The sequence below is a fragment of the Bombyx mandarina genome, chromosome 16 (assembly GCF_030267445.1).
Source record: "Bombyx mandarina strain Sakado chromosome 16, ASM3026744v2".
In the NCBI taxonomy this organism is placed as follows: domain Eukaryota; kingdom Metazoa; phylum Arthropoda; class Insecta; order Lepidoptera; family Bombycidae; genus Bombyx; species Bombyx mandarina.
Genome location: NC_143222.1, coordinates 581,238 through 603,455, shown reverse-complemented (window position 1 = coordinate 603,455; position 22,218 = coordinate 581,238). Strand labels below are relative to the sequence as shown.

Sequence of the window (22,218 nt, the reverse complement as noted above, 5' to 3'; positions counted from 1 at the left end):
GAAATTGTTTTGTTACGACCTTTGAATCACAATAGAACTTTTAAAAATGTTTTACTGTCAAACGGACTAAAACTATTTTGACCGGTCTAAGCCAAAACGAAAGTAACTATTGTTTGTTTGTCCCTTATAGCTGCCGATCAATATTCTTATTTCAGTACCTCTATCTTTGAAATATAAGACCCGATCCAGATAAGAAGGATTCACGGTAATGTCACGGTTCAAAGCAGTATTTATTAGTCGTGTTTCTTGAAAAGCACGCAACGCAATTAAATATCAGCTGACATACGGAATCCAATGTCTCGTACCCAACTGGGTGGCTTCCGTAAGCTGCTTCATCAACGTGGTTCCTTGGAACATGAAAAGCTTCCCAAAAACTGCTGAGTATTTTTGTGTTTAAATTTTTAGTGCTAAATTCAGAAGGCGCGTTTGCCGCTGCTACTAAGTGGTTAAAGTATAGGCAATTCGTTACCCATTACGAACTTAGCGAATTGGCGCAAATCTCATTTTACTATTGACCTTCTAGACAGACGAGCCTACGGCCCAACCAATGGTGAGTGGTTACCGTCTTTTATGGACGTCTTCGACGCTAACATCCTAGCCGCTGCCTATTGCTGTATATTCTGTGCAAATCTCTTTGAAAAAAGAAATGCTATAGGGCTCAGGAAACACCGAAGAGAGAAGTTCATTTCAAAGCCAGATGGTACAACATACCGAAAAGGTCTCTGGAAACGTACTCTGGATAAGGGCAGTGGTACTTGGCAGTGTGGATGAACTGTGCTCTGGTGACGAGCGGTGCGATGGTATAAACGAGATGATGGGATCACCTCAAACAATTCCTAGAGTGAACCGAAGTCAGAAGGCACACAGATTCCAGGCGGTTTGATTGAATTGGATTATCGACAATACGAACGGTCCTCTTTTGTATGGAGTCAAATGGAAGTAGCTGGTGTTTGAAATATCGTTTGACGATTTATGTATGTCGTAGCGCTCGGGATAAGTCATTGGATTCGGATATTATCTCTTTAAACCACTATTAATGGAGGCAGTTGCTGGAAAAGGGAGATAGCGGTGTAATCTCAAACAGTTCTACGGGGGACTATCTATGGAAGCTAGAGTATCGTTATGTGAATTACTTACGTAATGTGAAAATACAATTTTTTTAGGGCCACGCCGACTTCATATAAAGCACTGGTAACATAATCGAAATTTTTGTGGTTAGGTAAGCTGTCGTGAAAGACTAACCCATGCGTTGTCGGTGGTTGCCATCGGTTGTTCTCCAACTCCCTATTGGAGCCATTGCTGACGTCCACAGCTGAATGTCTGAAACAACATAAAAATTGTGTGACATCAAGTTGAAATGTAAAAGACCACGGGAAAAAGGATAAAGGACAAACAGCGATAAATCCTAAGGAGTAGTCGTTTTTTTTATTTTATTTATTGCTTAGATGAGTGGACGTGCTCACGGGCCACCTGGTGCTAATTGGTGACCGGAGCCCATAGAAATCTACAACTTAAATGCCGCCACCCACCTTGAGACAATCGTTCTAAGGTCTGTTTTTTGTAACAGTTCAAAAGCTGCTCCATTTTCAATAAATGGTTTATTTAGTCATACATTTAAGCATACACCAAAAAAATAAAACTGTATTCCACCAATATACCGATTTGTTTGGAAGCAAATACTTGAAAGTAAAAAAATGGCACATCTAATATGAAATTTGTCTAATCCCTTAGATTTCCGTTGTTTGGGCAGTACGTCTTTGTTCCTAGTGTTCCTAGTGGGTTTTTTTGGTCCTAAGAAGGAACTGCCCTTGGACAATGCTGTTATAATTTTGATATCTCTAGATGGGTGGCGGTATACACGTTTGTAATATTTAAAGGGTCTGATAGCATCAGGTAGACTGGATCTGGTCTGCATGCTTAGAACAATAACAAAAGCAACGCCACCACCATTCTATGTGTGTTTTCAGGTTCTGCACCGCTGGTGATCGGACGCTCGGGCTTTAGATGCGTGGTAACTAAAAAACCTTTAAACACTGACTTACTTACTAACCAGCCTTCCCTTCCCCACAGTGGAAGGAGAAGTCACCATTAACAGTTTTCCCACATAAATCATTGTTTATGGTTCCCATATAGCTGAGACTTCCTGTCGACCCTTGAACGATAACTTTCCAAGTAATCCCAAGATATTAAACAGGAAATCTGCTGCGGTTTATAGCTGCGGAGCCCATAGCACAAAGCCGAAGCAATTAAGAGCTTAAACTTTGAAAATAAATCAAAGGTAGCTTTCCCGTGCTTTCGCGACTTGAACGAAAGCTGACGCCTTATTAATGATATAATTATATTGAGACCTTAGAACTTATATCTTATGGTGGCGCATTTACGTTGTAGATGTCTATGGGCTCCAGTAACCACTTAACACCAGGTGGCTGTGAGCTTGTCCACCCATATCTATCTATATATATAAAAATGAATTGCTGTTAGTTAGTCTCGCTAAAACTCGAGAATGGCTGGACCGATTTGGCTAATTTTGGTCTTGAATTATTTGTGGAAGTCCAGAGAAGGTTTAAAAGGTAGATAAATAAGAAAATGCTTGGAATTAAATAAAAATAACAATTTTGTTTTCTCTTTGATGGGTCCTCCGTCGGACGGATTCCTTTTGTTTGTTTTAAGTTTATTATATACAAAATTTTAGGTCTTTTATTTATCGATTGAGGCACTACGAAGTCTGCCGAGTCAGCTAGTAAGCAATAAAAAAAACCTGTTTCGTTATTGTTGGAGACGGTCTCACAGCCGGTTCCCAGGTCGCCTTTAATTTGACTAACGGTTACCGTACGTACACCTGATCCTGCGCACATGCTCAAATTTGCAATTACGCTTCATGTTATAAATCAAAGAACGCGGAGAGCCGCAGCGCCGTTAACGACCTTGTTATCCTACGGTTTTTTAATGAGAGACCGACGTTGTTTATGACGTGTCGTATTCGTCGTTTCGCAAGACGAGAACGGTCGGGGTAACAATTAGTTTTTTTCACTTTCTCGTAAAAATTAATCTTTCTTAACTAGCTAAATGGCTGTTCTTTTTTTAAAATTTTAATTAAACTAGTGGTCCCGCAGTAAGTTTATTCGCTATTATGATTCTATTTTCAAAGATTATTAAACATCTATAATCACAAATTTCGCCAAGACTACACTATAGAAAAATATTAATAAAGACAAACAATATATTTTAGTCTATTCTCAATTTGACCACAGACGTCAAGAACAAAAGTTTGACAATAAATAAATAGTATGCATGCGTGTGTGCGTCAAATACATGGTAGTGTATGTAATTTTTTTATTGATTTAATGTACTTATTATGCATAATTAAAAAAAATTATTAACATTCTGCCCTCCTTCTCTACATTCTCTATAAGTGTGGGAAATTACATACTCCTCCGTCTACGCAATTTTTGTAAAAATGGATACAAAGTTTTTCCTTCACGTTTTAATATATAGATAAACGAGGTTTTGAATTCATCTTTTTAGGGTTCCGTAGCTATTTATATCATAGAAAAGAAACCTTATGATTTAGTCATGTCCGAATTGTCGAATGCACATTGATTAAAGTTTATATTGTATTGTTACGCGCTGGGGTTCGGGATAAATAAATGTTCCACCAAAGTACAATTTAAAACTGTATTTATTACTTAGAACACATACAGAACATTTTTAAATTCTCAATTCGCTTCTTTCGGTTCGCTTCAGGTGATCCGTTCGCTGTTTCGCTTCGACTAGTTCCTATTGTTAACTGACTGCGTGTTTTTTTATTTTTATTTTTATCCTACCTATGCTGATAGCCTTGAGAGGCTATTTCAGCTTCGCCCTAACGTTTGTAGGTGAGCTCGCGGGGCTCAACCGGAGTGTTGCTAACACTGACCCTAGCAAGAGCAGTGCTTCGCAGAATCTACCACCGGATCGGAAACGCGACCCACTGAGAAGATCCGGCGAGAAACTCAGTGGGCTGTGTCTATGGGTTAGTTCGCTCGTCGAGCCCTTCGTCGCAAGCGACGGGTTCGACGAGGACGGTGACCGGTGACTGCGTGTCATCTCTGCAACGCCTTTATAGTCGATACGACATTCCTAGAACTATCGAGAATATTCCACAAAAGTCGAGTATTGTGTGTTTCGATTACCCGACAATAGATGGCGTTGTACTTCTCGAGCTATTACATCCTTCGATTTTCGTTTGGCTATTCGACGGTAGATGGCGTTACTCTTACCGGTGTAACAGTATTATAAACATCTTTGATGAACAGGTAATTAGTTCAGTGTTTTTTGGACGCATCTTCGTTGTTAAGCGAAGTTATTGATGTCAAAGATCCGACTAACAATAGAGGGCTGGTTTGCAATCGACGGCAATAAAAATTAGCGTTACACAAAATCAATGATCATTGTATTGTATCGCACCACATCATTTAGCCTAGTTTATTTAAATGAAAAGTGTTATCAACAGATCAATGACGTGAGTATGATGTATGTGTTCTTGTGTTATGTGAGTTCGGCGGCCCGTACCACGGGCGATTATTCTAACTTGGGAGATAGTTGACGAGGCTTTTTTTTTAAATCGTGCGTCAGTCAGCACGACTGTAGCTTAAGTCCCATCATCTTTGATTTTTATGTACAGGTAACGATTTCTGTTATGATATTGAAAGCATCTATATACTAATTTTAATGTCTTAATATTGAATGGATAAAGTATGATAAACAAAATAATCACGTTGCTAAAACTGTGCATGTATTTATTTATTGTCAGATACGTATGTTATGAAAAAAATAATATTGAATTAGAAAATATCATGGTTAGATAGTTTTTTTTTATTGCCCTTGTAGGCAGACGAGCGCGCGGCTCACCTGATGGTGTGTGGTTACCGTCGCCCATGGACTTCAGCAATGCCAGGGGCAGAGCCAAGCCGCTGCCTACCGCTAAGACCTAGAGCTAACCAAATAAAAGGTTTTTTTCAACGCATGATTTACCTGCCCTAATTTTTTTTAAGCGGAACCTTTAATTCCAACCCATACTTAAGGAGAAAACTAAAAATATTCTTAAATTAACCCGCCGAAGTAAAACTTCTGGTTCTTTGCCTGTCCCCACTAGTCCCCCGGAGTACTTATCTTCAACAGCTTACGTTACAGCTGGTAGCGTCGTTGAATTATTTAGCAGAGTAAGTTCACAAGGAAAGTATAATTGCCGGTAAATTGAAAATAATTATATAGCCATTTTGTCTGGACGCCGCGGCGCCGTAATCAAGACACATTGAGCTACAGATTGAACTTTCAATATTGCGGTAATTAATGATTGTATTGTTAATGAACGTGTAATTAGCAAATAAATTCCGACATTCAAATAAAATAAAATAATTGTGTAGTAGTGCTGCGGCTATGATAAAGTTTTTTTGGGAATGTTTGAATGGATGGGGATGTTTGCAGAGATTTTTTGGGTGGTGATTTTTTCCCATCCTATACGCTGGCAGCCTAAGGGGTGGTTCCAGCTACATCCGGACGGGTAGATGAGCTCACGGGCTCAACCTGAAGGAGGTTTAGCACTAGCCCTAGCAAGAGGAGTGTTTCGCAGAATCTACCACCGGATCGGAATTGCGACCCACTGAGAAGATTCGGCGAGAAACTCAAAAGGTTGTCTACGGGCTAGGTTGTACGCCGAACTCTTGCCCCGTTGCATTTGACGAGTCAGACGAGAGCAGTGACCGGTGTGTGGAGGGGTTTTTACTGGTGGTAGGACCTCTTGTGAGTCCGCACGGGTAAGTACCACCACCCCGCCTATTTCTGCCGTGAAGCAGTAATGCATTTCGGTTTGAAGGGTGGGTTAGCCATTGTAACTATACTGTGACCTTAGAACTTTTATCTCAAGTAAAAAAAGTCTAATAGCACTGAGAGGGGTTCAGTGGATCCCCATAGCCTGACAAGAGATGTTTGGGGCAATGGCGGCTTTGCGTTGCCCAGTCATTTGGGTCAGATATGTAGTTGGAGGAGGATTACGATAAGAGTGAAATCGTGATGCGCTACTCTTTCGAAGAAGCGTTTTGACGCTGTATTCAGAAATCAGAATCAGTCAATTGGAGTTCGTCGTGAAGATCATCATTCCTCACAAACCACGGTGGTTTGTGAGGAACGCACTGTGGATGACCGCAGTAGCTCCAGGTAGTATGGGTGAACTCTACTCCGGTGGCGGGTGGTGCTATGGTAAAAACGAGATGCCGGTATCATCTCGAACAATTCCTCAGAGCACTCCCTATGGAACATTCGGTACAAAATACAGAGAGAACCGAAGTCCCTCCGCAGACCTAGAGGCTCCAAACGATCCGTGAGAATGGGATTATCGATAATCCGAACGGCCCTCCTCATGTGCTTATCCTATCTATTTTTTCTGCGATTTAGTCTGCGTAGTAAGACAGTAATCAACTATAATCGACTATAAAATACTCTACATTAACTTGATTTTGAGAAATAGGTAGTTAAAGTTAGGTTTTCTTTTTCTTGTCCCTGCGATATTGGCGTGGAGTACGGTAAACCTCCTCAAGAAACTGATAGTAGAAGCAAAAAGTAGCGCAATACGGCCGCGCGTCTTATCAGGCCAAGAGCACTAAAATAGAAAATTCAGTGCCTCTTTTAAATTTAACGTTTCAACTTACATAACTCAAAAAGGGTTCTGCAAGAACCTCTTTGTACAAAGGTAACAGAAGCTCCGCAAAAAGCTCGCAGGAGCTCGTAAACTTTTGCCTGAAAACATTTTGAATTTTACCCCGAGCTAAAACTGAGTTGTGTCAGTTTTGCAACGTTTTGTATATTTAGCATTCGTTTTAACGGTTGTGAGAAATACAGTAGGATAAGGTTTTGAGATTTGTCAAAGTTTTTAAGGTTTCATATATTTAACTGGGCTAGTCTATCAGTAGTTTCTGGTTAGCCATAATTGATTAAAACTACGAATTAAAGAAATATTTTGAGACGTGAGGCCTGATAGCTTAGAAATAATAACTTTTTTTTCTTAGGTTGGCCCACCTGTTTTTATATGGTTATCGGAACCCATAGACATCTACAACGTAAATGCCGCTACCCACATTGAGACGTGAGTTCCAAGATATCACTTCTAACAGTACAACGGCTGCCCCGCCCTTAAAACCGAACCGCATTACTGATTCACGGCAAAAATAAGCTAAGCTCCGCTAAAAACTTTCTACTGTGTTCGAAGCGTCGAAAGATGAGTCTCAAATTGTCACAGAATTATTTTATTTGTTGTGTTTCTTAATTGACTCAGAAATAATTATCCTATTCTATCCTAAGTCCATATGATGACATATGGCACTGAAACGTGGTCGCTTGCAATGGGGCTTATGAGAAAGCTCAAGGTCACCCAAAGAGCAATGGAGAGGGCTATGCTCGGAGTTTCCCTGCGAGATCAAATCAGAAATGAGGAGATTCGCAGCAGGAAAACCATGGTAACCGACATAGCCCAAAGGATTGCGACACTGAAGTCGCAGTAGGCAGGACACATTGCTCGCGGAACGGATGGCCGTTGGGGCCAGAAGGTTCTTGAGTGGCGACCGCGTACTGGATGACGTAGCGTGGGTAGGCCTCCCACAAGGTGGGCCGACGACCTATTGAGGTTCGCGGGGATCCGCTGGATGCAGGCAGCGCAGGACCGGTCTTTGTGGCGAGGCTTGGGGGAGGGCTATGTCCAGCAGTGGACGTCCATGGGCTAATAGAATAGAATCCTAAGTCGTATCCTGGTGTGGCGTAACAAGACTATTTGGCTCGAATTCCGAATTGCAATTCGAATGTTTAAGAAGCATTATTGTTAAAGATAACAAATACAATTAGGTAGTCATAATTGTAAGTTCGATAGACATTTATTATTTAAAAAACTATATGATTGAAATTAATCTTCTAAATCATTCAATTCTCGAAAACTCTGTAAAAAACAGCTTTCGTAATCTGTACCCTTTCAAGCTAAAGTAGTCGTACAGTTTCATTCATTGATGATGTTATTTTTTTGTGTAATATTTTACTTGGTTATATTATATAATGGGTCACGCGTTCAGTTAATTGTAATTTGAGTGTGGGCTGATTGTGGCGACGACCTCTCGTACTTAGGTTATTAAAGATTTGACCCCGATAATTTAATGAGGACGATCCTGTTTTTGTAAGAATGTTTTTACGATCTTTATATTTTTATGGCTTGACCTGTAGTACGTAAACACGTACATACGAGTGTGTGTGTGTGTGTGTGTGTTGTATAATTATTAGGGATCAACAGCTAAATGGTAAATAACGTAACACTTATTGCTTCATATTGCCCTTTATGAACGACATTTCTCATTCGTAACTCGGAATTGTGGAAATTAATTAAGTTTATTCTTTGAGAGAAACTTTCCGAGAAAAATTTCTTTTTGTTGAACAAAAACACGGAATTTTCACAATATAAAAACTCGAAAAACGTCATTGAGTTTTTTTTTTTTGGTCAGGAGGAAATCACCGGACTTCCGCCCTTCACTGGGGATGGAGGGCGGGGCATGTCGGTCACCTCTTGTCGCTCAACAACCAGCATCCAAACCTCGCATGAGACAGAGCTCATGAAAAGGCAAAGGGGGGAAAGTGAAGCGTTTAGTGCGGAGCACATCTTTGCCATCACCCCCCCCCTCGGGACGTCAGACCGGCGGTCGTCGGCACCACGACCACCAGTCCTCTCGGTCGGCAGGCTGTCCGAAGCCCGCCTAGATGGCGCCGGTTAGAATGGTCTATCCTACGGAATACATTGACGTTAACAACGTTCTAATGGTCGACATTCCGTGAGTGTTTTTATCAGTTTTCACCCACTCCCGGTACTGAATCTGACATTTCGCAGACGTATCGAGAACAATCCAATAATTCCCGATCGTTAATAGTCTTATTGTAATCATAAATAATGTAAGCACGTAAAGGCATTAACTATAATCCTTTTATGGCTTGGTTCTGTTAAATATCACTTGAGATAAGTCTTCGATGTGTATTTGTGTTGAAGAAACGGTGGTACCACGTTTCAGTGCTATTCAAATGTCCGCGAACAGTTCGTTGACCTCATTAAAAGTAATGATTAAACCAAAACAATTGTATTCCGTGCTCTCTCGGTTAGAATACGACCGGTATGACCTCAAAGTACTGTGATATATGCTACTTAATAATTTACTTAATTTCTTATATCACGCGAATTATAAGTTTTATAGTTAGAAGGTTTTTTTTTACTACTATGGCTTCACGAGTTCACATCTTGAGACATGATTTCTACAGTTTTACGGTACAGCGGCCTGCCCAGTCTTCAAACCGCAACGCATTACTGCTTCACGGCATAAATAGTTAAGGAGTAGTAAGATGTGAGACCGCAGTCTGTATCGCCATATTACATATCAGTTGAGCTATTTAGGAGCTTTAATTATTTATTTTTTTATTGCTTACGTGGGTGGACGAACTCACGGCCCACCTGTTATTAAGCGGTTACCGGAGCCTATAGACATCTACAACGTAAATGCGGCAACCTACCTTGAGATATATTATGTTCTAAATTCTCAGTATAGTTACAACGGCTGCCCCACCCTTCGAACCGAAACGCGTTACTGCTTCACGGCAGAAATAGGCAGGTAGGTGGTACCTACCCGTGCGGACTCACAAGAGGTTCTACCGCCAGTAATTCGCTTTTGTTTTATTGCTCTAGCATTATAGTAGTTAATGCTTGGGCTGTTCCTCGCCAATAGAGATGTTTGGTTCTCGAAGTGTTCTTATCTCCTGGTTACCAAAGTTAAGTGAAGATTTGGGTTTTTGTTTATACCTTTGAGTCAGCGCCATAATTCTCTGAGTCATCAATTGATAATAGACTGAAAGTCGGCCGTAAAGCCCGCATGCCTAATCGTACAAACAGGATCAGTCTATTTAGATAAGTGTTGTTTTTGTCTAGTTTGACATTTATATTATTGCGTTTCTTCATTTTTATCCATAATCTATATATTAATACGCGAAGCAAAAACTTTGTAGCCCTTTTTACGAAAATTGCGCGGATGGAGGAGTATGAAATTTCCCGCACTTATAGAGAACATAGAGAAGGTGTACAGAATATTAATATTTTTAAATTGTGCGTAAAAAATACAATAAATCAATAAAAACCATTACACACACTACCGTGTATTTGACACACACACACACACACGCAAGCATACTATTTGTTTATTGTCAAACTATTCTTATTGCTTATAGTCTGTGGTCAAATTGAGAATAGATTAAATATTGTTTGTCTTTAACATTATTTGTCTAAAGTGCAGTCTTTGCAAAATCTGTGATAAAAGAATTCTAATAGTCTTTGACAACAGAACCATAATAGTGTACAAACTAATAATTTCAATTAATTATAGTCGAATTTCGACTACCGGGGGCCCACTAGTTTTCATATATATCGTCAATATTCTACAGAAAAGCGAATAAAACCTTTTTTTGCAATTCGCAATATCACGAAAATTTTGGTGTAAAAGTTTATAATAACAAAATGCGTATCATAAAAGCAAAAACGGATGAGGAAAATGAAACTCCGAAAGAAGAAACAGAGGCACGCTGCAATCAATATATGAAGGCTTAACCCAAGGAGGGTTAACCTCAGGCAGGTGGCCCAACTATGCTGCATGATAAGAGGATATGCTTGCTATAAGGACAAGAAGAAGAAGACAGGCGAGCTCAGAACTTGCTTTGTATGTAGTGGTAACCAGAAACCATGGATATCGCAGTGTGAATATCGCCATCCTCCTGATATATGAGGACGAAACTTCAATGGTATTGTACCAAGGCTTCGCGCGATCCTTAAAGGCGAAACCCGTTACTGTCATTTCGGTTTGATAGATGGGACAGTTTTGAAGTTTACAGGCTTTATTAGCCGTTTAATATTAGGTGGGTTGCAAGCTCGTTCTACAAACTGCGCACTAAAAAAACAGGTAGCAGTAACAGTTAAAGAGAAATGGTTATTTCTGCGGGTTTCAAAGATGATTTAGCGTTTGATTCGCTGCTAAAATCTTTATTCCTATAAAGGGCAGTACGTCGCGCTGTTTCAATTGAAAAAAATCAATTCTTCTCATCCAATTACAGTACATCTTTGATCTCTTTTGAGTGTTAGTCGTAAAAATGGGCCACGCGACCGGCTGCTAGACATTGGCTTTATTATATATTATATGCAAGGGGTGATATACCGTACTATCCATTTCTGATTTATGGAAAAAATCTTGTGAGGCTTCAACCTCATGTCTCAAAGAGGTTAGCAAAATTTGTTTTATGATGTCCATGTGCTTATTTAATACTAAAATAAAAATTGCATTATTGTTTTTCATTATCATTCATTAGTAGAAAGATGTTGTGACACCGCGCGTGTCGGTTCCACTCTTCGGCTTACATTTACAGCGAATTCGTCTTTTTTTTTTACCTACTTAAGCTGGTAACCAAGTGGGTTATGCTAACTTAACTGGACGAGTAAGTGAACTCACAGGGCTCTAACCAGAGGACGTTGCTAACACTAGCCCTAGCAAGAGCAGTGCTTCGCAAAATCTGCCACCGGATCGGAAACGTGACCCACTGAGAAGATCCGGCGAGAAACTCAGTGGGCTGTGTTTGTGGGTTAATTTACTCGCCAAGCCCTTCGTCGCAAGCGACAGGTTCGACGGGAACAGTAACTGGTGCTTGAGGTACCAAAAAGCACCGATAGTGGATCGGAATCGCCTTGTTTGGTTTGGCATTACTTCAACTAAACATGAACCCTGTGGTCACGGACTATTAAGGTGTTATTCGTCGACAATTGAAAATTGTGCAAACTAACGTCTGATTTTCAATAAAACTACAGTATACGAATCGTGGTAAATACTATAATGGCAATAATAAAATCAAGATTGAACTGTAAAAGCAGTTTAAGGTCAAGCTTTCCTCTGAAATTGTTTAGAGAAATGTTTTGTTGCATAAGAAGATTTAAAATTTATATTCCCGTTCTGAAGAAGATAATTTTACGTGATATGATGGTACAATTTGTGAATAGGAGAAAAAAATGTGATTGTGTTAATTTTAAGCCTCATCCTCCTCAAGTTCCTCATCGTCATCCGTAATAGTTATATTCCTCATCTTCGTTTCTCTAACTCATCCGAGAATAATAATTCAAATCACAGCGCATGTGATTTGAATTATTATTCCTTCCAAAAAATATTTTCTATTCACTTTTCGCTTACGTCTCGCGACTTTAATGGCCCCAAACTAAGAAGGCGAAGCTAATTTTAATTCACGAATATTCGGGGCGACTCCTCAAATAGCAACAATGAAAACAAATAGAACTTCACCATTTACATCAGGTATCGCAACTTCGAAGGCAATCTATTCAAAGTATACATTTGTATGGTGATGGGGATTTGTACAGGTCCGTTCGGACCGGTTTTTATGTTGTTGTTTCTGAAATTTGATATACATTACCAACGATGGTGACAAGTGAAGTTAACATCATAAGAGTTAGGCACAGTTGCATCACATAATAAGTCGGGGGTCAGTTGCTTTTTTTTTCCTACCTATGCTGATAGCCTTTACTGATTGGTCTACGTAGTGTATATGCAGGTTGTCAGATCTGTGGGACGTAGGAGAAATGAATCGTCAAGTCCCACATACCCCCGTGCCCCCTAGACGAGGTTACCTCAAAGGAAGTTTGGCCCCCACCCCGAAAAAAAAGGAAAAACAGGAATTTATGGCAGGCATCGGCTTGACTCTGTCCCATTGTTGACGTCCATGAGTGACGGTAGCCACCTACCATCAGGTGGGCTGTATGCTCGTCTGCATACTTGGCAATAAAAAATAAAATAGACGTAATAACATAATTTTACAATGGCTTTTGTCCGCTTTTAGTGATGAAACCGCATTCTTCTTAGTTCATCAGTCAGTGAATGTTTAGAAGTATAATAATAGTCTTTGACAATAGAACCCTAATAATGTTTAAACTTATAATTTCAATTAATTATAGTAGAATTTCGCCTACTGGGGGACCGCTAGTATGATCTAATTAACAACGGGTAAAAGTTTGTTGATCGTTGATCTTCTACTGCAAAAGTCATGTCTTCTAATGTATAGCTTGTGTACTCGAATCTATCTTATTGCCATGATACCATAAATAATTACGCAGAAGTTTTTGGAACGAAGTTCCTTATGGGACGATGCGGAGGGGTACCTTAACTGGGAAAAAACGTCCGTAACCTAAGATTTTTATTATACAGTGTACGACCTAACTTTGTAATAACGTACAAAAATGTTTTTATTTTATTTTTATCAATAAAAAAAATCATAATAAAAAATCTATACCCGAATAATTATTCTCTTTATACCTCGAATAGAATTTAAAATTAATAATTTTATAATAAGGAACTTCGTTCCTATCCGGTGTCCCACGACGCCACACATTTTTTAGTATGGTTTTAGATAGGCGAGGTCCATGGTCTGAAAGGAATGCGTCTCCCCCTATTGTTTCACATCGCCTGTTCACGGAACGATGAACCTGCCATAACATTCACACCGCAAATACTTGATCTAGCACACGCCATGTCGCCAGGAGAAATTTCGTTTTCAAGGTTCATATTCGCTCCGCGACCTTTTGTTTACGATATCCGAATGAAACAAGGTTACCGCTTGTGCCCTTTAATATTTTTGTCCGATCAGTTTAATATTCATAGAATATTTGACCTCACAGAGGACATCGGAATAGCTCCTCAGTATTGACTTTTAATTACTTATGAATATTCAATCGTGTTTTTTAACAAAACAAGGATGACATATATTAATTAAGATTTGAAAAGCCAACGGAGATATCATAAAATTTTCGTGAATAGAAAATCAAGCCATCATGATTATAATCTGTATAGAATGGTGGCGTTGTAAATCCGCACGGGTAGGTTATTCTGCGTAATTCTGTTGGTGAGGTGGTCGCGTTTTCTGATTTGACGAATGGAGCAGCCGTTATCCAATAAAAACCCGCAAAATTATAATTTGGGTAATTACTGGTGGTAGAACCTCTTGTGAGTCCGCGCGGGTAGGTACCACCGCCCCGCCTATTTCTGCCGTGAAGCAGTAATGCGTTTCGGTTTGTAGGGTGGGGTAGTCTTTGTAACTATACTGAGACCTTAGAACTTATATCTCAAGGTGGGTGGTGCATTTACGTTGTAGATGTCTATGGGCTCTAGTGACCACTTAACACCAGGTGGGCTGTGAGCTCGTCCACCCACCTAAGCAATAAAAAAAACTGTCGAAGCTTCCACACCATGTTTCAAGGTTGATGGTATTCAAGTTGTGATGGCTATAAGTACGGATGACTGATTAATATTAGATAGACCAATTACAGTTAAAGATAGATTAATTACAGCTACACTTTGATGTTCAAAGACATGGTGTAGACAAAATAGTTAGATACTGGATATTATGTGCTTAGTTAGGCGTGCAATGGATCAGATCAGACCATTACCACCTCTTAAGTTAATTGCTACTTCAATGCAAATATTTCCAAGATATTGAATTGAACTCAGCTAGTGAATGACAGTGGGAAGTAAATTAGATCTTTTCCTTGGCTCCACAAAATCGCTGCGTCTATACAGGGTCATGATCATCAGCAAAAAAGCTATGAACCATGTGTTTGGTCAGAAACTCTCCCCGCGTAAAATAAAGCTAAACAAAAGCTTAAAAACTTTTCCACAATTATCTTAAAAGACAATTAAACTTGAAGCTAGTAATGTTAAGTTGAGAAAGTTTTGAACAAACAATATGGACCGGAATGATTTAGCTTTAGAACTTTCACGATTTTTGCTTTGAGCTTTCGTTTGTCGAAAGTTTGGTTATGCGGGATTGTGGTTAAACAACAAGTTGAATATTCTTTACTATTCTTAGACTCAGTAGGTTATGTATTTTATCCCTCCTAATATTTATTAAATTGATGTGCTAATTTGTTTTTCGAAAACGTTAATTATTTCTGAGGAAACTTGACGCCAGCACGTGATGGGCAGGTCCACCTTCTCGAAGGAGCCTGCGGAGAGTCCGAGTCTATCGCCATCTAGTGGCGAGTAGTGGTTCGCCTGTCTCCTACACTCTTAAGTTATTAAGGTTCCTTTACATGTTTCAGCCGCTATTTTTATTTTCATTCAATACTGATTGATTTTTATCAAGACTGCGGAACCCTGTGTTCTCTTTGGTTTCTCCATTTCTACATTTATATTGTTATGTCATAAAAAATATCATCTAACGATATAAAAGACAGCCATTGACATTTTCCTGTTCTTCATCTAAATTTGTAGACAAAAAAAAACATGTTGTTGTAGGAAAAATAACTTTATCGGACAGTGGACTGGATTACTTGAAAACAACGCGTTTTCTACAAGTATTTAATATAGTATGTAAATGTACATTGTTTGTTTATTTTTGATTCTTTGTGTTTATTTCGGTACAAAGTACAAGACTCGCTGCGTAGATGTTCGCGGGTTATCTCAGGTTATCGGGGCGGTCGCTCGATCAGGATGTGTGTTCTAAGATTCATCGTACATCTGCCACTGTGGAATCGGTTCGGAGACGTCTGGGAACCGGACGTTGGTTTTAGGGCGAACATATTTTATTTGTGGTAGGACCTCTTGTGAGTCTGCGCGGATAGATACCACCACCCTGCCTATTTCTGCCTGAAGCAGTAATGCGTATCGGTTTGAAGGGTGGGGCAACCGTTGTAACTATACCGAGACCTTAGATCTTATACCTCAAGGTGGGTGCCGCATTTACGTTGTAGATATCTATGGGCACCAGTAACCACTTAACACCAGGTGGGCTGTGAGCTCGTACACCCATATAAGCAATAAAAAAAAACTTTTATGATTGTTTTTTAATTTGTAGATTTGTTAGCCTTGAAAGGCTATGTCAGCGTAGTCCTAACAAGTAAGTGAGCTCACGGGGTTCAAACCTGACGACGTTGCTAACACTAACCCTAGCGAGAGTAGTGCTTCGCAGAATCTATCACCGGATCGGAAACGCAACCCACTGAGAAGATCCGGCGAAAACCCAGTGGGCTGTGTGTAGGGGTTAATTTACTTATCGAGGCCTTCCTCGCAAGCGACGGGTTCGACGAGAAATATGATTGATGGTAAGACCTCGTCCGTACTGGAAGGCTTTAAAGACTATCAATACATTGATCAAACGCCTGTTTATTGTGTACGTGTATTTATAAGTTTAAATTTACTTCCATTTATTGAACAATCATAGTATGGGCCGGATGATATGTTCATTATGGTTATTATAACCATAAAAATTTATTATCTTTGAAAAATCAAACATTATGTTTATTTATTGCTCAACAAATAACTTAAAATTTAATTGTATGCCAATAAAACCATTTCTTAATGTATGCAGATGAACTCACGGTTCATTTGATAATAAGTGGTTACTAAATCCCTTTTGAACTGTAACTTGAGGGATGAGGTCAAAGATTCGATCACCTCGTATAACGGCTATTAATCGGAATGCATAACTGGCACCAGGTACCAAGCTAATATTGTAGCTTGGAGGTATTTACCCGTGCGGGTCAACGGTTTGACGATTGCAATATGTGGTACTTAAATATTAATACGCGAAGAAAAACTTTGTACCCTTTTTAAGGAAATTGCGCGAACGGAGGAGTACTAAATTTTCCACACTTATAGAGAATATAGAGAAGGAATGCAGATGTTAATATTTTTTTAATTATTCATAAAAATACTTGGAATCAATTAAAAAAAAACATTACACACGCTACCATGTATTTGAGATAACACATAAATTTAAACTCTTGGTTTATTGTCAAACTTTTGTTATTGTTTATAAGTCTATGGTAAATTGAGAATGGATTAATATTGTTTGTATAATGTGGTCTTGGCGAAATCTGTGATTATTGAAGTATAATATAGTCTTTGACAATAGAACCGTAACAATGTTCAAATTTATAATCTATATATTAATACGTGAAGCAAAAACTTTGTATCCCTTTTTACGAAAATTGTGCGGACTGAGGACTATGAAATTTTCTACACTTATAGAGAATACAGAGAAGAAGTGCACAATAATAATATTATTTTAAAATAATGCATAAAAGATACATTAAATCAATAAACAAAACATTACACACACTACAGACGATGTATTTGACGCACACACGCATGCATACTATTTATTGTCAAACTTTTGTTCTTGACGTCTGTGGTCAAAATGAGAATATATTAAATATTGTTTGTCTTTGTTAATATTTTTTCTAGTGTAGTCTTGGCGAAATTTGTGATTATAGAAGTATATAATACAATCATAATAGTGTACAAACTTATTATACAATTCCAATTAATTATAGTCGAATTTCGACTACTGCGGGACCTCTAGTATCAATTAATTATAGTTGAATTTCTACTACCGTGGGACCACTAGTAATACTTAAATAGGCCTGGGCCAAACTGACAACTGACAGAGAGCTTTGTGAAAGATATTTTAAATATGCAATACAAACATCGACACAATAGTCATCCTTACGGACGCTTGTACTCCGATTCAATACTCGGTTCCTAAATAAAGCTAAATCGAGAAATTCAGAAATACCACACGCATATACATCACATTCTGAGTTAATATCAAAATTGTTATTTTTTATAGATACATATTTATTTATGGATCTCGATATTTCAATTTTAAAAGTGTAACCACATTTTTTTTTAATTAACAGAAATAACTTATAAAATAAAATCCATATTGAGATTCTTCTTTGAGACATCGTGATATATGTACATAGCCGGTGGACTGTTTGTTCACTTGTGTGAAGGCAGCGACTGATTGCACTCTACACGTAAGTACCAGACGCGCAGCCTGAAGGGAGCAGTGGCCACAACTCCGCCAAGAGCTTAGTGACGAAGAAGAAGATATACAAAATAATATAAACTTACTAAGTCCTTGTGGCTGCAAAGTGTGCCAAAGAGACCGATTCGCTTAAGGGATAAGCCCCTGTTAATACTGAAATCATATGCTCCAGGCATTTAATCCGAAACCTATGGACCAGTTCAAAGTTGAATAAGAGATTATCGGTCTTTCACTCGGCGTTGAATAGATCTTACTAAGTGCAAAGCTCAGTTCAGGGAAAACCCCGTAGATTCTTCTAAACAGTGTAGATTGCGAAGAGATTTACTGGTGGTAGGACCTCTTACTGGTGGTAGGACCTCTTTACTGGTGCGCGCGGGTAGGTACCACCGCCCTGCCTATTTCTGCCGTGAAGCAGTAATGCGTTTCGGTTTGAAGGGCGGGGCAGCTGTTGTAACTATACTTGAGACCTTAGAACTTATATCGCAGGGTGGTTGGCACATTTGCGTTGTGGTTGTCTATAGGCTCCAGTAACTTAGCACCAGGTGGGCTATGAGCTCGTCAACCCATCTAAGCAATAAAAAAAAGTCGCAATAGCTGCAGTTACCAGGTAGCTAAATAATGACCAGCGGCACCCCTAACTTGCAGCCACTCCCTCGAGATTGTAATGTCGTAGGGCATTCAAATAGAGGCGGTCAAATGTCGGTAACAGTAACAGGAAGTTACAAAGCATTTACCGTTTGTGTAGGTTAAAGATCGCCAATCAAATGCTTTGTTTATGCAACCGGCGGATGTTGGCGTTTGGCGGAGTCGTGTCGGCTAAACACAATGTTTTTAGCGAAGTTCCATATATCGGACTCAAAATTTGCTTGTGGCTTCGGCGTAGACTCGCAGCAAGCGGTCTTCTTAAGGGTAAATTTGACGAATAAATGGAAGTGTGAGCAGCAGTGTTTTCTAAACATAAATTATGTATACCATTTATGTACCACGTATAACATAAACATAGGGTTATGATGAGATCATAAGGTTCTATAAGATTATTTCTAAGGTCCGTTGTAAATGGATGGAAAAATGAGTATTTTTCTTGATGTTTCTACCTCTGGACTATAATTTTAAGACACTTAAAACGTTTCTATTCCTAAATTTTATTGAACTAGAGGTCCCGCAGTAGTCGAAATTCGACTATTATTAATTGGAATTGTAAGTTTGTACACTATTATGATTGTATTTTATACTTCTATAATCACAAATTTCGCCAAGGCTACACTATAAAAAATATTAATAAAGACAAACAATATTTAATCTATTCTCAATTTGACAACAGACGTCAAGAACAAAAGTTTGTCAATAAATAGTATGCATGCGTGTGTGCGTCAAATACATGGTATGTAGTGTGTGTAATGTTTTCTTTATTGATTTAATGTATCTTTTATGCATTATTTAAAAAAAAATATTAGCAATGTGCGCTTCTTCTCTATATTCTCTATATGTGTGGAAAATTTCATACTCCTCCGTCCGCGCAATTTTCGTAAAAAGGGATACAAAGTTTTTGCTTCACGTATTAATATATAGATGTCTACAATTCAGTAGAATCTATTATAACAATTTGAAAATTTTACATCAAGCATAACCGATATTATACCTTTAACTTCGACAAATAATTTCCCGAGAGTGATTGTACATCTTGGTAAAGTAAATAGTACACGCTATTTAGATAAAAATACTATAGTTATTGCACATAAATAGTGTTTAGTCGGCAAGGTTAAGACGTTGTATGCTGCGTTCATGTAAACACTGCTATGTGATTCTAATTGATCATTGTAGGGTTCAAGACTTCAGCATCAGACCATGATGAATAAACACACCGGTGAGCGCTCGGTGATCGAACCCATAATCAATGGTAAGTATATATTATAATGGTAAGATTCGCCTAATGATTTACTATTTTCCTTTTTTTGTGCATAGAAAATATTTATACCGATATCGGTACATTTTGAAGTCGTCGTAGCTTAAAGGATAAGAAGTCGTATCTAGCGATGCAACGGTGTTCGTATCACGCAGGCAGGTATCGATTTTTCTAAAAAAATACGTACTTGAAAAACATTCAGGATTGACTTCCACGGTTAAGGAATAACATGGTGTAATAAAAATTAAACTCGCAAAATAATTTGTGTTATTACTGGTGGTAGGACGTCTTGTGAGTCCGCCCGGGTAGGTACCATCACTCTGCCGATTTCTACCGTGAAGCAGTAATGCGTTTTTGTTTTGGTTTGGTTAAAGGGCAGCCGTCGTATTATATAAACTGAAACCTTAGAACTCATATCTCAAGGTGGGTGGCGGCATTTACGCTGTAGATGTCTATGGGTTCCGGTAACCATTTAACATCAGGTGACCCGTGAAAGATGACAGTGACAGAAGAAGAAAGTGAAATGTCTTAATCTCGGTCTTAATATTTGGATACAAAATTTTTATTTCTGTCCTGTTCTGTTCTAATTCTTGTCCACCTGATATTTGTCTGGAAGAGATCGCTCTTAGCGATAAGACCGCCAATTTTTTTTCTTTTTGTATGTTTTTTTTCCCCATTTTTTTTTGTGTATAACAAAGAATATTTTTTCTCTCTCTCTCTCTCTCTTTCTCTTTCTTTTTATCTTATTTCTAATTTCTTAAGCTGTTTAAATAAAATGAAACTATATTTCACTTTTCTTTATATCATTTATCGTTGTCATATAAAATCCACGTCACGTACCAGGAGTACAGAAGTTTAGAAGAATTCGTGAAACGTGTTCCCGCCATGAATAATACAGAACGAATCTTGTTGACGTTCATTATAAAGATACATATAATGGACGAGGCATCTGTACTAATCTAATATATAAAATTCTCGTGTCACAATGTTCGTTCCCATACTCCTCCGAAACCGCTTGACCGATTCTTATGAAATTTTTTATGCATATTCAGTAAGCCTGAGAATCGGCTACTATCTATTTTTCATACCCCTAAGTGATTAGGGTTGTCCACCCCTAACATATTTTTTTTATTTGGACATTTTTTTTTGTTATAATGAGGTATTATGTGGTTGAATGAGGTTTTGTTATTTTTATTATATATTCCCTCATCGTTCACAGCACTACATACATCTTTCGCTCATTTACCACATCCTTACACACTTACAATAAGTTAGTTTTTTTTTCTACACGAAGTCTTATATATGGCAAAACAATGTTTGCCGGGTCAGCTAGTAGTATATAAAACTACAGTGGTTTTTACGGATGTTCTGTTATAATTACTGAACTATGCATCCGATCGACTTGAAGCTTGATATCCATGTAGAAAATACATGTACTTAATGGATAGGCAAATATTTATGTGAGTGTTGGACTCCCTACACCAGTTGCGGGGGCGTTAATGATGAGAATCTTTGTGGGGGTGAGAAATAATAATGTTAATTTTAAATGCCCAGCGAAGTGGACGGGTACAGCTAGTTATTTATATTACTATACTTTATGACAAAGACGTAATTCAATGAACGCCAAGACTTAATTTTATGCACAACAAAATATAAAAGCAGGTATATCGCAACGAAACACTTAATAATATCCACGATGCGCACGAGTGCGAAAACGACTGATCAAAATGTAAAACGTCAATAAACATTAAACAAGCGTAGGTTTTTTTTTGCTAAAGATCAATAATTATTCATCCATTTAATCATTTATTCTACGGATTTAAAAGTATAAAAATATATTTTTGTAATATTAATTTTAAAATCCATTAATTAAATATGTTAATATATTTTGCTAGTTTTTTGCAATATAATGTATTTTTTCAAGAAGTTTTAATGTGAATTGTTTCAAATATAAATATATTTTACCTATAGCAACTCCTTCAATATTATCAATGTAGCTTAGTCATGCTAATTTCTTTTTATTTATGATTTTAACTATCCCACCATTAAAATAGCCTTAAATTTTATAATAAGTTATGTAAAAATGAAATGTTTTTTTTTCTATAGATATTTCATTAATGTCCTCGAGAGCACGAGTAGCTGGGCCGAAAATGGCCTATGTCCTTTCATTCTGTAAATTTCGATACTTTGTATGGTGCACTGGCGTAACATGAATGATTTGTTTTGAAACTAAACCACACGGGAACATTTATAAACATTATATTCAGTTTATTGATCCACATTCGTAGTTGTGACACGCGTTGTGACTTAATTTACGGGAATAAAACACTATCTTCGTATGTGCGCACTGGTGGACATACTTGTTCATCCAAGACGCATTATCGCTAAGGCTGCTA

General features: G+C 38.2%; 1 protein-coding gene across 2 annotated transcripts in view; it reads right to left on the bottom strand.

The window, feature by feature from the left end:
- The window catches only part of LOC114246292 (calcium/calmodulin-dependent protein kinase kinase 2), a 160,038-nt gene that overhangs the window by 25,541 nt on the left and 112,279 nt on the right, over positions 1–22,218 (bottom strand). For both annotated transcript variants that reach the window (XM_089733804.1, XM_089733805.1), the window contains one exon: positions 1,243–1,320. In XM_089733804.1, coding sequence (XP_089589930.1) covers positions 1,243–1,320 — 78 coding nt within the window. The remainder of the gene's footprint in view (positions 1–1,242; positions 1,321–22,218) is intronic.